The sequence below is a fragment of the Pteropus alecto genome, unplaced genomic scaffold, assembly GCF_000325575.1.
Source record: "Pteropus alecto unplaced genomic scaffold, ASM32557v1 scaffold67, whole genome shotgun sequence".
In the NCBI taxonomy this organism is placed as follows: domain Eukaryota; kingdom Metazoa; phylum Chordata; class Mammalia; order Chiroptera; family Pteropodidae; genus Pteropus; species Pteropus alecto.
Genome location: NW_006441061.1, coordinates 9,656,808 through 9,669,226, shown reverse-complemented (window position 1 = coordinate 9,669,226; position 12,419 = coordinate 9,656,808). Strand labels below are relative to the sequence as shown.

Sequence of the window (12,419 nt, the reverse complement as noted above, 5' to 3'; positions counted from 1 at the left end):
AGGGACACAGGAGTGCGACGGGCCGCACGGAGCTGCAGGTGCTCGTGTCTTTGTTCGCGTGTCGGCTCCGACCCGTTTTCTCGCCCTCACCCCTCGACTCCGGGGCCTCAGATCTACAGCGAACACCGCATTTCCCGCAGTCTTCCTATCGTGATCCCCCACATCTCCGTCCCCCCAAGTTCATTTCCTCAGACTCCTGTCCTCCATCCCCGTGCTCCCAGCAGTCCTGGAAAAATGTTTATTTAAAGTGCGGACACGGGGGTGGGGGCTGGGGGGAAGGGCAGGGGTTTCCTCCTTCGGGGGGGTCACTTCTTCTTCTTCTTAGTCATCTTGAGCTTCCCCTCGATCAGCCGCTGGCCCTGCTTCTTGATCTCGGCCCGCGATGGGACGTAGCTGTGGTCCACGTCAGCGAACTGGAAGGTTTCTAGAAGGAGGGAGAGGAGGCGGGGAGCCGAGCCGCAGCCTGGCTGCAGCCCGTCCTGAGGGCCTGGATTCGGCTGCCGGCGTCACTCGTCACAGGCTCGCTGTGTTCTCTGTACCTCCGATGCCCGCGTTCGGACTAGTCAGTTCTTAGAGACCGCCCGTCCTGGGCGTCTTTCACGCAGACTGACCGATGCAGACCCCCGCCCCCGCCCTTGTCAAACCCTCACCAAGCCAGCAGCCCCCTGCCCAACGCCCCAGGGCCAGGGACCAGACAATTGGCACAGCCCCCTGCCTCAGCCCACGGGAAGGATTCAAAGGAGCTGATCTCAAGCTGTTGACCCCGCCTGTCCCCAAGAACCCCCTACAGGCTCTAACCTGGGGCTCTCCCTCGCCCCTCTCTGCCTCCTGGCCCGCACCTCCCCTGTGTCAGGAAATGTCATAAATCCTCCTGTCAATGGCACTAGCCTCTCCATGTTCTCACTAAGTCACCTCCATAAATTAAAATCCCGCGGGTACAACTGACACGCCCTCTCCATGTCTGACCCTCCAGGCTGCCCCGGTCAGACGGAGCACGTGCAGTGCCCACCTCTGTCCCTGCACAGCTCAGACCCGCCACCGCCTACATCCTCTCCCCACGCTGGGCAGCCTGGCCCCCCAGCCCGAAGCCTGTACCTATCATGTCATCCTCCAAGTCCTCGAAGTTGATCCTGGTGTTCTGCTTCTCCTTCAGAGTGGAAGACTCCAGGGCGTCTCTCACCTTCGTGTTGACCTGCGCGGTGTGGGAGGCTGTCAGCTCTAAGAGGAAGCGAGACGAAGTGAGACAAAGTGGGCGCCCTCCGCCCTCCTGGCCCGGGGCTACCTCCTCGGTCCTGGACAGATCCCGCACTCTGTCAGCCAGGTACAGCAGCTTCCCCTCGCAGTAGGCCAGCTTGCTCTGCGTGTCCAGCCTGCTGGAGGGCGCAGCTTCCTGCTGCAGACCAGAAGGAGGGGCTCGTCTTCCCCCTCCTCCCAGGAACCCTGAACAGGCAGCTCCTCCCCACATGCCAGGTACCTGGGCCCTGGGCAGGGGTATGCCCACCAGCCGGAGGTACAGGTTGTCGATGCCCATCTGGAGGGTGAGCAGCAGCTTCTGGCTCTTGGTCATGTTGCCGTAGGCCAGCTGCAGCCTCTTTTCCTCCTCGTTCAGCATGTTCTTCATTTTCTCCTGGATGGACTTAAAGCTGTTGAGGACGATGGGGAGGGGGTGGCACAGACCTGAGGGCGAGGCGCCAGGGTCCCGAGTTGGGTGCTGTGCTAAGTTCAGGGACTCAAGAGCCCGGATGCAGGCCCGTGGCATCTCCCCAGCTCATCTGCGGAGAACTCGCAGGCTCATGGGCAGTGAGTCCCCTCAGCCCCGCCTGGCGGGTGGCCCCGGAGAAGGGAGGGGCCGCCGGGGTACCTGACGGAGCTGGGGGTCTGGTGGAACTTGAGGAGCGCCTCCTCGGCCTCCAGCTTGCCCATCAGAGCCTCCAGCGCAGTCCGCCGCTCCTCGCAGTCCTCCATCTGCAGCTCCAGGTTGTCCTCCGTGTTCCTCTGAGCCAGGAACCGGCCTGCGATGTCCTGGCCGGGCCAGTGGGGAGAAAGCAGGTGTGAGCCAGGAGGGAAGCAGCCCACAGAACTGGCTGCTTCTGGGTCCTTCCCAGGGGTCAGCAGTGATGTCAACCACAGCCGAGCTCTGAGGGCTCGTGAGGGGCCAGCCATGGGGCAAAGTGTTTTTGTGCCGTCGCACGTGACCCGCACGACAAGCAGAGGGCAGCTAACCCCGGGGCAGAGACAGGAGCCCACTGCCAAGAAGGCATGGCTGTGAGTCGCTTGGCCAAGACGGACAAGCTTACCGCAGGGCCGTGGACAGGAGCTCAAGACTTACTAATAATAAGCTCAGATCGGATTAAAGGGAAAGGGGACAGGTGGGGAGGCAGCTGCTCCTCGTGATGCTGTCGGTTTGGGATGGGGTCGGGGTTGGAGGTGGAGGCCACACCCTCGGCGTTTAGATCCTCATACTCCATGGCTCTTTGAGGTCCCTGGAATGTGGCTCTGATGTGCCAGCTGTGTCCCGGGAGGGCCCTCTCCGTTGAGCCGCGGGGCCGCAGTGTTGTGTGTCCATTCATTCAAAAGGTGCCTGCAAGGCCTGGCCCAGCTCACAGGGCCTTGGGCAGGGGCTGGACCCCCACCGGCCCTCCCCCTGACACCTCGGGAGCGCCAAGGAACAGTACCCAGAGGTGGGAGCAGTGCACGGCGGTCTTGATTTTCTCCACCAAGGCGATCAGGTACGTCTGGTATTCGATATCGATCTGGGAGTTATCTCTTCTCCTCACTGGGCAGAGCAGAGGGGAAGGAAGGCCAGCATACAGGCATGGCATGGGAGCTCTTTGCCAGGCCCCGGCTGCCTCTATACATGCCCAGTCACCAGGGAGAGCCACCCAGGAGCTGGGTCCCATCAGAGCCGCCTGCACCTTAACTGGCTCCCTCTTCTAACCCAGCCCGTCCACAGGGTACCGGAAGCAGCCTGGCTCCATGGAGCTTAGTGGCGCTTCTCAGAGGCAGCTCAGGGCCCTAGGGGACTCAACTCATCTCTTCTGAGGCATCAGTGGGTGACTGGGCCATGGGGTGCCAAGGTGGTTTACAGCTGAAAAGCCGGGGAGCTCAGCCACACTTAGCCACGAGCTCAGAGCTGCGGCCGCTAGTTCTTGGCCTCTGCAGATACAGCCAGGGAGAGGCAGGGGTGCGTCTGTCTCCCTCACCCCAGCCACTGCCGGTCACTTGGTGACCTGACTGGGTGCCAGTGCTGGCCTCTCAGGACCCTGGCTGGAGGCAGGCAGGGAGCTGAGCGCTTACCTTTCGGGGTCTCTGTGCTTATCAGATTGGAAGGAAAGTCTGAGTCCCTGTGGCCCTGGTGGGAGGAGAAGGGGATGAGCTGAGGAGGGGAGGGGCCACCCCACTTTCCAGGTGCCACAGTGGGGGTCAGGAGGGGACTCACCCGGCGGTACTTCTCGCTGGTCTCCTTGGTGTGGATCTTGTCAATCAGCTTCTTCTGCTGGTTGAGCCGGTTCTCCCGCGCCCGGCGTTCCTGGATGAAGGAGGCCTCCTTCTGCCTCATGCTCATCTGCGGACACAGGGAGGCAGGTGGGGGTCTGTGTCAGGCCTCCCGTGGCGCTGAATCCGGGGGTCACTTTCAGTCCCCATCTTCCTGGATTTGGGAACAGCATTCGAGGCTACTGGCCGCGCCCTTCTTCCAACAACACGGTGCCTCTGACCACTTTCGCCGTCCTTCTCGCCGTCCCCTCCCCGGCTGGACCTCTGAGCGGCTGTCCTTCCCGGGCAGCACGCTTCCAGCGTGCCCTGCTCCGGTGGCTGGCTCCACCGCCCATCCACGCCCGCCGACGCATCCTGCACGCTGCCCTCTCCCTCGCCGTTCACAGCTCGGTGCCAGGCTTCATGGCCGCGACTTTTTAAAGGCTTCTCAGCTCCGCGTTCGTCCACGCTGCTCCACCACCGCTCTGGCCCAAGCACCCAGCGTCTGGACCCTGGTCCCCTCCAAGGCTCCAGGTCAGGTGGGGGCCGACACCCGAGCCCAGGCTCCTGGGCTCCAAGCTCCTCATGCCTCCAGGGCCCGTCTCGACGCCACCTCGCTGAGCAGGTTCGTGCCCACAGCACCTGTGTCTCTGCAGCGCTGGCCCGAGGCTGAGACTGGATGAGCGCTGCCTCCTCCCACTGCCCACTTCAAAAGGAAGGGACACGTGGCCTTGCAGGGGTCTTGAGGGGGCCCTGGCATAGACTGGGTGAGTGGGTGGCCCTGCCCGGCCCGGGCCAGCTCTCTCCCTACTCCGTCTACCCCATGGCTTCTGCCAAGTGGGACTCCCTCTGTCCAGGGCCACAGTGCGAGCAGAGAAGGCTGTTGGGGAGGGGGCCGTACTGGACTCCTGCGGCGATTGCCAGCAGCATGGGCGTGGGGCTGTCCTGATGGACCCTGAGCCAGAGAGGTCCGAAAGAGCCTTCCAGGGGCCTGAGCTCACCTTGACCTCATCTGTAATCATCATGGCGTCTTGGGACATGACTGTCATATCCGACAGTTCCGAGCAGTAGTCCACCACGAGATTCTGCAGCTTGTCCAGCTCTGTGGGGTATCCTGCCAGCTCCTGGATTGAAGGGGCAAGGCCAGGTGGGCACAGAGTCTGATGGCCCAGGGGCTGCGGGCCATCCACGTGCCACCCCGGCCCCTCCCTGCTTCTCTGGCGGCCCCTACAGAGGGCCTGCACCTGCCCCCCCAGCCCTCACCCAGAATGCTAGTGTCCAAGGACAGTGGCCTGTGGCCCCGGCCCCCTGCTGGGCACAGAGCAAGTGACAGTGTTTCGGGAGGGGCACACAGCATTTTCCTGGTGGACTCTCCCACCGCCCCAGGGACAGACAGCCTAGAGATACTTCCGGCAACGGGTCCCACCGTGAGAGGTGACTCAAACCCAGGGAGGCCCACTGCTTGGGAGTGGCTGCTGTCTACAGTGAAGCAGAAGGGCTCAAAATGGGTTTGAGGTCAGAGACTCGGAGTTCAAGGCCAAGGTCCCCCTGACCTTGAGCTGTGGGACCTTGGGAGAGCCGCTTAACCTGAGTGTCCCCATCTATAAAATCGGTGACGATGGCTCTTTCAGAAGGGTGCTGTCAAGGTCGACTGAGAAGGTACAGCGAAGTACTTAGAACGGGGCCAGGGTCCTAAGTGTCCAAGATATCTTGGCTCTTGATGTTTTGTTAATAACTACAATGTGGAATATTTGCTGTTTTTTTTTTTTTTAAAACACAGGTGACCCCCGGGAGGACACAGTGTCTTCAGATAATCCAGCAGGTCCACGTACAGCAAGTGGATGTTCTGGCTCGTAGTGATCTTCATCATGGTCTTTTCGATGTTGTTCTCCAGGAAAAGGAGGGGCTGGACCGTGGAGTGTAGTTGGAGTGGGAGGGGGTGTGAGGAGAAGGCGGCCCGGGAAGGAAGGGTGAACAGGGCCTCCGGGTGAGTCTCCGGGACCAGGAGGCCGAGGACAGAGACAGGTGGGAGGGCAAAGCTGTGTGCTGCTCGGCTTAGGGGGCCGCGGCGAGGATGTGGGAGGCTGTGACCCCAGCCGGGAAGAGCTGAAGCGCCAACCCATCCCATCACACCCTCCTCCCAAACCACATCTCCACCTGTCACCCTACCGGCCCACTGCCCTCCGGCCTCGGGGTGAGGAAGTCTGGGGTGCTTCCCTCACTTTCGCTGCCCCTCCTGCTAAGCTGCCCCTCCCAGCACGCTGGCACCCTGCCTCCAGGCTTCCTGTCCTTCCCATGTACAGTCCACCGGCCAGTGGCAGGCGCCTGTGCTCTTCTGCGGGGTTCCAAAAGGGGCTTCCTAGGCAGGGTCTGGCCTCACAGAGGGCTCGTGGTCCCTAGGAGCTGCCTCCTGGCCTCCTCCATGAGCAGCAGGGCAGCTGGCTGGGAAGAGGCGGGCAGCAAGCCTAGGTCACCGGCCTGCTCTAAGGTGGCTTGCCCTGGGACTTTCTGAGGGTGCAGGTCTCATGCCCTCAGAGGCCAGGGAACAAAAAACGAGAATCGAAGTAAAACCACACTAAACCAAGTACGTGCAGGAAAATCCAAACAACTCTGATCTATCCCATAAGACGCTTCCTTGGAGTAGCAAAAGGCGTTCTTGAAAGAATGTTGTAAGGGATGCTGGTGCCCCTGCTCAGCAGGTACCCAAAGCAGGGCTCAGTCCTCCCCTCGTGATCGGCCCTGCCCCAGAGGCTTCCGTCCCCACCGAGATCCTAGCCCTGCACACAGGCTGGGGCCTGAGACCCCCGCCCATCTCGACCAGCTGGGCTCCCTGGGGCTGGGGTGCAGGGTGAAGGGGCTCACTTTCTTCAGATAATCCAGCAGGTCCACGTACAGCAAGTGGATGTTCTGGCTCGTAGTGATCTTCATCATGGTCTTTTCGATGTTGTTCTCCAGCTGGCGAATGACCTGGGGACAACCCCAAGGGCACAATGCTAGCAGGCACCTAGAGACGCTGAGACCAGCTCAGGATGGGGCTGGACTTTCTTCCGAGGGTCTCATTCACTAAGCCCCGCCTACCTGAAGGAGTCCCGCCCTAGGCCGCGCCCCGCGTAGCCCCGCCCTGAGGCTCCGCCCCACGGAGTCCCGCCGAGGCTCCGCCCCCTGAAGGAGCCCCTCCCACTCCCCTCACGAGGCTCCGCCCCACCTGCAGCAAGCGCTGCTCCTCCTTGGTGGCCTCGGGCTGGTTCTGCAGGCTGGCCAGCTCCTGCTGCATGCTCTCCAACTGCTTCCCGCGCCGCCGCACCAGGTGGGTCAGCACGTTGTGCACGTTCACGCGATCGAAGACGTACTTGCGCAGCTTCTCCCGCGCCACCTGGCGGGAGAGAAGCCACGGCCCGCGCGTGGGTGCTCAACATGTCGCCTCCTCGCCTGCACCGGGGCGGCGGAGAGGCACCCTGGGGTGGGAAACTCATTCTGCCCTCCCACCGGCTCCCCAGTGTTGTTTAGTGGTGGGGTGCGCCGGCTGGGTGGGACTGAAGGGTCCCGCCCGCCGCCTCACCTCCATGGTGCAGCGGGAGTGCGCCAGCCTCATGGGGACATCCTTCCCGCAGGCCTTGGCGATGGTCCGCTGGTCGTACTGTGGGGCGGCGGCAGCCGAGCTGAGGGCGGGAGACTGGGGGGCGGCACCTCTGCCTCCCCCTGCCGCCGACCCCTCCAGTCATTCTCCCCGAGCCTCTTCTGCCTTGTCCCAGCCCAGCATCAAGACCCCAAGATGCAGAGCGCTAGGGGACCGCTTCCAGGCCTTCCCAGCTCAGATGTGATAGGGGCCGAAGCGGGGTCCCAGGTCTCCCGTACATGACCAGAGAGCCAGAGCGGCCCCTGCTGGACAGGGTAGCTCAGGAAAGGGCACCTAGTCAGGGAACCCACCCCGTCTTCTAGGGTGGGCTTGCTGGAGTGACGAGCCCGGCACGGGTCCCCGCTAACCCCTGCTCAGATGCTACCTGGCTCTACAAAGAATGAGGTCAGAGCGAGGAAGGGAGCAGAGGAGCCCGCGGTCCACCTGTGTGCGTTTCAGCCCGTGCCCGCCCCACCCTCGCCCCAGGCAGCAGGGAGTGGGCGGGGCTGTGCACCTTCTTGGCCAGAGCCCAGTCTTGGGCCCCTTGGCGGATGTTGCTGCGCAGGTGAGCCAGCGTCGCCTTGTTCTTCACCGTCTTCTCCTTCACCGCCTGGATCTGCAGCGCCCGGCATTGCTCTGCGGGCGGCCGGAGGGATGGAGCAGCTAGGGTACAGGCCAAGGGCCTGGCCGGACCCCAGGGTGGGCAGGCTGGCAGCAGGGGGCGCGCTGCCTCCACCTCAGGCTCCTATCTCCTGCCCTGTCGTCGGGGCCGCCGGCTGTCAGTGGCCAGCTGCGCTAGGCAGTGCAGACAGTGAAGTGGAAGCCGGGGATGGGCATGTCCTGTGATCCCTGCCAGACCTGCATCCCTTCCTGTCCCCTCTGGCTTTGGGGCCCACAATGCTCACAAATCTCCTTGAAGCGCCTCAGCTTCTCCTCTCCCCCACTCCTGCCCCTGCGTGAAAGGCCCCTTTGATTCTGCTCCCAGTTTTGGGGTGGAGGGCCGGGTGACCACTCGCTCCGTTTGCCTGGGCCCATCCCTGTGCTAAAATGGAAAGTCCTGCACCCTAGAGCCCCTGAGCTGGGTGGGGGGTGGTCCCCCGGCAGTGGACTCACCCTGGAGCCGGGTGATGGTCTTCAGCTCCTGGATCTGCTCGTCCAGTTCTGCCTCACTCCGTGTTTTCATGGTGGCCCTCGGCACCCCTGCACACCCTGTGCTGGGCCTGCTCAGCAGAGCTACACTTGAGATTGTCCCCGGAACCTGGGCCCTTTGTGATGGGGGCCAAGGTTCTCGAAGCCCAGGGAACCCTGGAATTCCTGGTCTGCTCTGCCACCACTCTGCCTCAAGCCAGCCTGGGGTTGTCCCAGGACACTTGAGTCTTATGGCCGCTGTGCTCAGGATCACTGACTGGGCTGGGGACCCTTCTTCCACAGGGAAGTGACTTGTGGTTTGGCAGTGCACCCCACGCCGGCCCCCCTACACCCTACCATCCCCTTTACCGAGCCGCCTACAACTCCCGACCCTTCACTGCCTTACAGGCTCCCCATGCTGCGCCCCCCTCCAAGTTCACACTGCACGCCCTGGGTGACCTGGCTCATGAGACCGCCAGCCTCGGCGCTCACTACCGTATCCTTCCCTGAGCTTCGTCCACTGCCTGGCGCCGCCCTGCTCTGCCTCCACTTCCCTGGGGAATCCTGTGTCTAGCTTTATATGTCACTCCAGGAGGGGTCAGCCCCCCATCTGCACCCCCAGCCCGAGCTTCCCTCAGAACCGTGTGCCCCAAGTGCCCATAGCCTGGGACTCCAGGGGCCGCACACCGATGGGTTACTTTATCCAGTAGCGCTGCGTGAGGTCGCTGGGGCGGCTCACACAATGGGGCTTTATCGTCCTGCATCCTGGAGGCTGGACCCTGAGATCCCTGAATGGGCAGGGGGGGTTCCTCCCGAGGCCTCTCTCCTGGGCCTGCAGACGGCGTCTGATCTCTGTGTCCCCACATGGCCTTTACTCTGTACCTGTCTGTGTCCTAATCTCTCATAAACACACCAGTAAGGCTGGATCAGGGTTCACTCTCATTTTACCTTAATCGCCTCTTCAGGAGCCCAAGCTCCAAATGCAGTCGTATTCTGAGGCCCTGGGTTGAGGGCTGTAATATGTGAATTTGGGGGTACGCAGTTCAGCATCACAATGGCCTTCACCCATGTGCGGTTACAGCACCCAACTTCCTCTGTGATCTCTCACGTAGATGCTTTACCTATCTGGTCGCTCATCTTTTATTTATTTTTTAAATTTTTTAAACGATTTATTTATTGTTTTAACATTTTATTTATTTTCCCCCGCCCCCTGGTCACTCATCTTTTAAAAAGTGAGTCCAGTCTGGTCTAAAGCTCCAAGTTCACCCTCTGCCCACCTCCCAGCCCAGGCCCTACCCTCAGGGGGCTGGAAGGGCCTGCCACGTGCATGGTCAGCTTCCCGTCCCCCCTTCTCCCAGGGCTTGAAGCAGAACCTGCTTGCCGTCCCCCAATATTGGTGCTCCCTTCTTGCTCAGAGAGAACCCCTGAATTTTAGTGGGGCACATGGCTGCCCAGAGCAAGGCCGTCTTCCTAGGTGCCTTTGCACAAGTGCACCCCACGACTTAGTTCTGGCCAATGGAGTGTAAGCAGAACGGTGAGTGAAATGTCCTCCTCCTTCCTCCTTCCTGTTGGCTGGGATGAAGACACGATGGCTGGAGCTGGCACAGCTGCCCGGGGCCATGAGATGGATTTGGAATAGAGGCCATTACCACAGGGAACAGACTAAAAGGAGCCTGGGTCCCTGACCCCGTCAGCCCCAGCCACCCACCTGGACTTTCGCACGTAGGGGAACTCACTCCAGCCTGCTCACGCCACGGCTGCCCTGGGCTTACTGTTCTTCAGCTTCCCACCAGCAGAGTCCCTGGTGTGTAACAGGTGCTCGGTGGATGTTCTTTGGAACGAGTGGCCATGCCAGGAGGCACAGGGGCTGAGCTGAGCTCATACAGCATGGCCCCGTGCTGTGTGCCTCCAGTGTGACTAACAAGCCAACTGCAAAGGACGGGGGACGTGCCCAGGTTTACGTCACCTCTGCCTGAGCTTTCCCCCCATGAGGACAGATGTCCAGGAAGCTGGCTCTGGCCTCCCTCCACCCCTGGGGAGAAGCGCCATCGTCCAATCGGTGTGTTTGGGATGACAAGAGGGTGGGCATAGCCACCTCCTGTCCCTCGTCTCTCGGGAGCCGGGTGCTAGGCCGCACTGCTCCCCATGCCACGTTGCACAGAAGTGACTCCCACAAGGCGAGGACTCGTAGTCTTACAGCGCCGGCGGGAGTGTCCAATTCTGGGGTTCAGCATTAGGAACTGCATGGCATGGCCTCCAGTATCAGCCACGTGGCACTAAGGTGACATTTGTCTCTCAGCTTCTTCCTGCTTTGACTTCCCAATCACTGTAGGACTCACTCAGGTGGCGAAAACAGCGAGCCGTTTATTAGTCCCACAACCCCGGGAGCATGTCACCTCTGACCGGGGGGATGCGGGGACCAGGGAGCACCGCCGGGTGGACGCTGGAGCTGCGCGCGGGACGGGCACCAGTCCTCTCTGCGTCCACCGTGTTCCTCGCTGCCCTACAGGAGGCCAACCCGGGAATGGCCCTCTCTGGCCTGGCCTCTAGGACAGGGCCCGGTCTCGGGGCGGAAGCAGACTGCACGCCTTGGAAGACCTGGGCGCACATGTGTGCAGAGGACACGGCTGGGGTACGTTCGGGTGCAGGGAGGGTGAGCCGTGTTCTAGAACTCTCCAGCCCCAGGCCTTGTGCGCCCCGGCTGGCACGCTCCTAGCTGCGCTGACCTGTAAGAGGGAATGGAGACAGCTCGATCCGCACCCCAGCGCTAGGGAACGGAGACAGCTCGATCCGCACCCCAGCGCTGCTCCCGGCCCCTGCACCCTCTCCGCCGTGGCTAAAGCAGAGGCCTGTAACAAGGACGCAGCCGTGGAGGCCCGGCCCGAGATCGATCAGCTTGGAGTCCGACGCCTGGCCTCTCGATTCAGCTGCTCTTCTTGGGGTGCCCACACTCCTCACTCTGCACCCCGCACCCCTGGGCCACCCAACTCCTCCTGGGTCTTCCTGCTGCACTTGGGGCTCTGAGGGGTCAGTCCGCTGTGCACACGGCACTCCAGGATGTGCACGCTGAGGGCACAGGCCGGGGGAGGGGCCCTGTCGAGGCCACACCTCGGCCCCGGGCTTGCCTGCCTAAAACTCCGGTTCTGCGTCCTGCTGCCCCGGGCCTCTCACCCGTGTCCACGTCCGTGGGAAGCTGCCCTGTTTCCAGGAAGAGCCAGAGGTGGCTGCATTTCTGCGACTCCACTCGCGTCACCCAGTAGCTGGCCACCGAGCCTGTGACTGGGGGGCAGAGGCGAGAGCTGGTAGGCTGGGGAGCTGGGGCCTCCACATTTCTCCGGGAAGAGGAACCTCGGCACAGGATTCTTCTGGGCAAATGCTGGTGGGGGACTTGGGCAGGGCTCCCACCGAGAACTGGGGCCCCATCCCAGGAGGCAGGGATGCCTGGAACACAGACCCCCCCCCTGCTCCTAGTGGGAACCCACCCCCACTGGCAACTCAGGTGCGTTTCAGGGACCCTGGGCACCCACTCTGGGGGACCCACCCACTGCAACCAGCACATGCCACTGAAAGGGGTACTTCAGCTTCCTCTGAATGAACATCTGTAGGCCCAAGGTCGCAGCGGTGCCTGCCAAAAGACACGACTCACATCAGCCAGCCCGTGCAGGGGCGGCCCAGGGAACCACCTAGCTCCAGCCTGCGTGCCCACCTGCCAGACTCCCAGCACCTGCGGGCAGCCGACCTGGCGCCACCTGCTGGGGAGTCAGGGTGAGACGGGAGGATGAGGTCCCTACACCCGAGGACACCCGGACCCAGCCTACCTGTGACAAAGGTGAAAATGCCCTTCATGAAGGCGGTCGACTGGCACGCGGCATACTCCCCCAGCCCCTGGGGAGGGGGAGGGAGTTGAAACTCAGTTCCCCTCCCTGTTTCTTCATCGTCTCTCCTGCCACTCCCTTGGGCGCACGTGGGGGAGGGGCCCTCATCGTGAGGCCCTGGCGGCTTGGAACCGTGCGCCGCCCCCATGCCCACCCAGGAGGCCCCGATTCCTATAGCAAGAGGGTCCCGACTCTCTACCCGTCTTCCCTGACGAGGACCCCCCCCCACCGAGCCTCCCGCCCCGCGCAGGTCCGCTGCTGAGGTCCGCGGCCCGCCTTCCATGCCGCCGTTCTCACCGGGTGCTTGGCGGCCACGGCGTCGTCCA

The 12,419-nt window shown here is 62.5% G+C and overlaps 2 protein-coding genes and 1 long non-coding RNA gene across 8 annotated transcripts in view; 1 reads left to right on the top strand and 2 right to left on the bottom strand.

The window, feature by feature from the left end:
* The window catches only part of LOC107196118, a 7,072-nt gene extending 727 nt beyond the window's left edge, over nt 1-6,345 (top strand). Inside the window, exons 2-5 of one of the 6 annotated variants that reach the window (XR_001517454.2) lie at nt 1,154-1,321; nt 2,578-2,729; nt 3,639-4,241; nt 5,255-6,345. This is a non-coding gene — a long non-coding RNA (uncharacterized LOC107196118). The other 5 variants (XR_003048184.1, XR_003048181.1, XR_003048183.1 and 2 more) reach the window with 5 other exon arrangements.
* Nucleotides 7-10,414, bottom strand: CCDC183 (coiled-coil domain containing 183). The gene is made up of 13 exons (XM_025051138.1): nt 8,204-10,414; nt 7,605-7,726; nt 7,034-7,111; nt 6,680-6,847; nt 6,337-6,441; nt 4,476-4,598; nt 3,440-3,565; nt 3,298-3,352; nt 2,676-2,776; nt 1,862-2,022; nt 1,475-1,643; nt 1,096-1,393; nt 7-424 (listed from the first exon to the last, which is right to left on the bottom strand). The coding sequence occupies exons 1-13, from the start codon at nt 8,271-8,273 to the stop codon at nt 306-308; spliced, it is 1,695 nt and encodes a 564-aa protein (XP_024906906.1). The 5' UTR covers nt 8,274-10,414; the 3' UTR covers nt 7-305.
* A 148-nt stretch (nt 10,415-10,562) lies between these two features.
* TMEM141 (transmembrane protein 141) lies at nt 10,563-12,417 on the bottom strand (the record flags this gene model as incomplete). The annotated part of the gene is made up of 5 exons (XM_006918206.2): nt 10,563-10,944; nt 11,390-11,497; nt 11,760-11,843; nt 12,037-12,103; nt 12,391-12,417. Coding segments are annotated over 5 exons (300 nt in total), but the record flags the coding sequence as incomplete, so codon positions are not given.
* Between the last annotated feature and the right edge of the window lie 2 nt (nt 12,418-12,419).

What these genes read in the sequence shown, in the direction of transcription:
- CCDC183 (XM_025051138.1), bottom strand. Translation starts at nt 8,273, where the DNA reads ATGAAAACACGGAGTGAGGCAGAACTGGACGAGCAGATCCAGGAGCTG. An exon ending in TGCTGGATTATCTGAAGAAA is followed by an intron (nt 4,599 to 6,336) that starts GTGAGCCCCTTC and finishes CCTTCAATCCAG; the next exon opens with GAGCTGGCAGGATACCCCAC. An exon ending in TACCCCTGCCCAGGGCCCAG is followed by an intron (nt 1,394 to 1,474) that starts GTACCTGGCATG and finishes TCTGGTCTGCAG; the next exon opens with CAGGAAGCTGCGCCCTCCAG.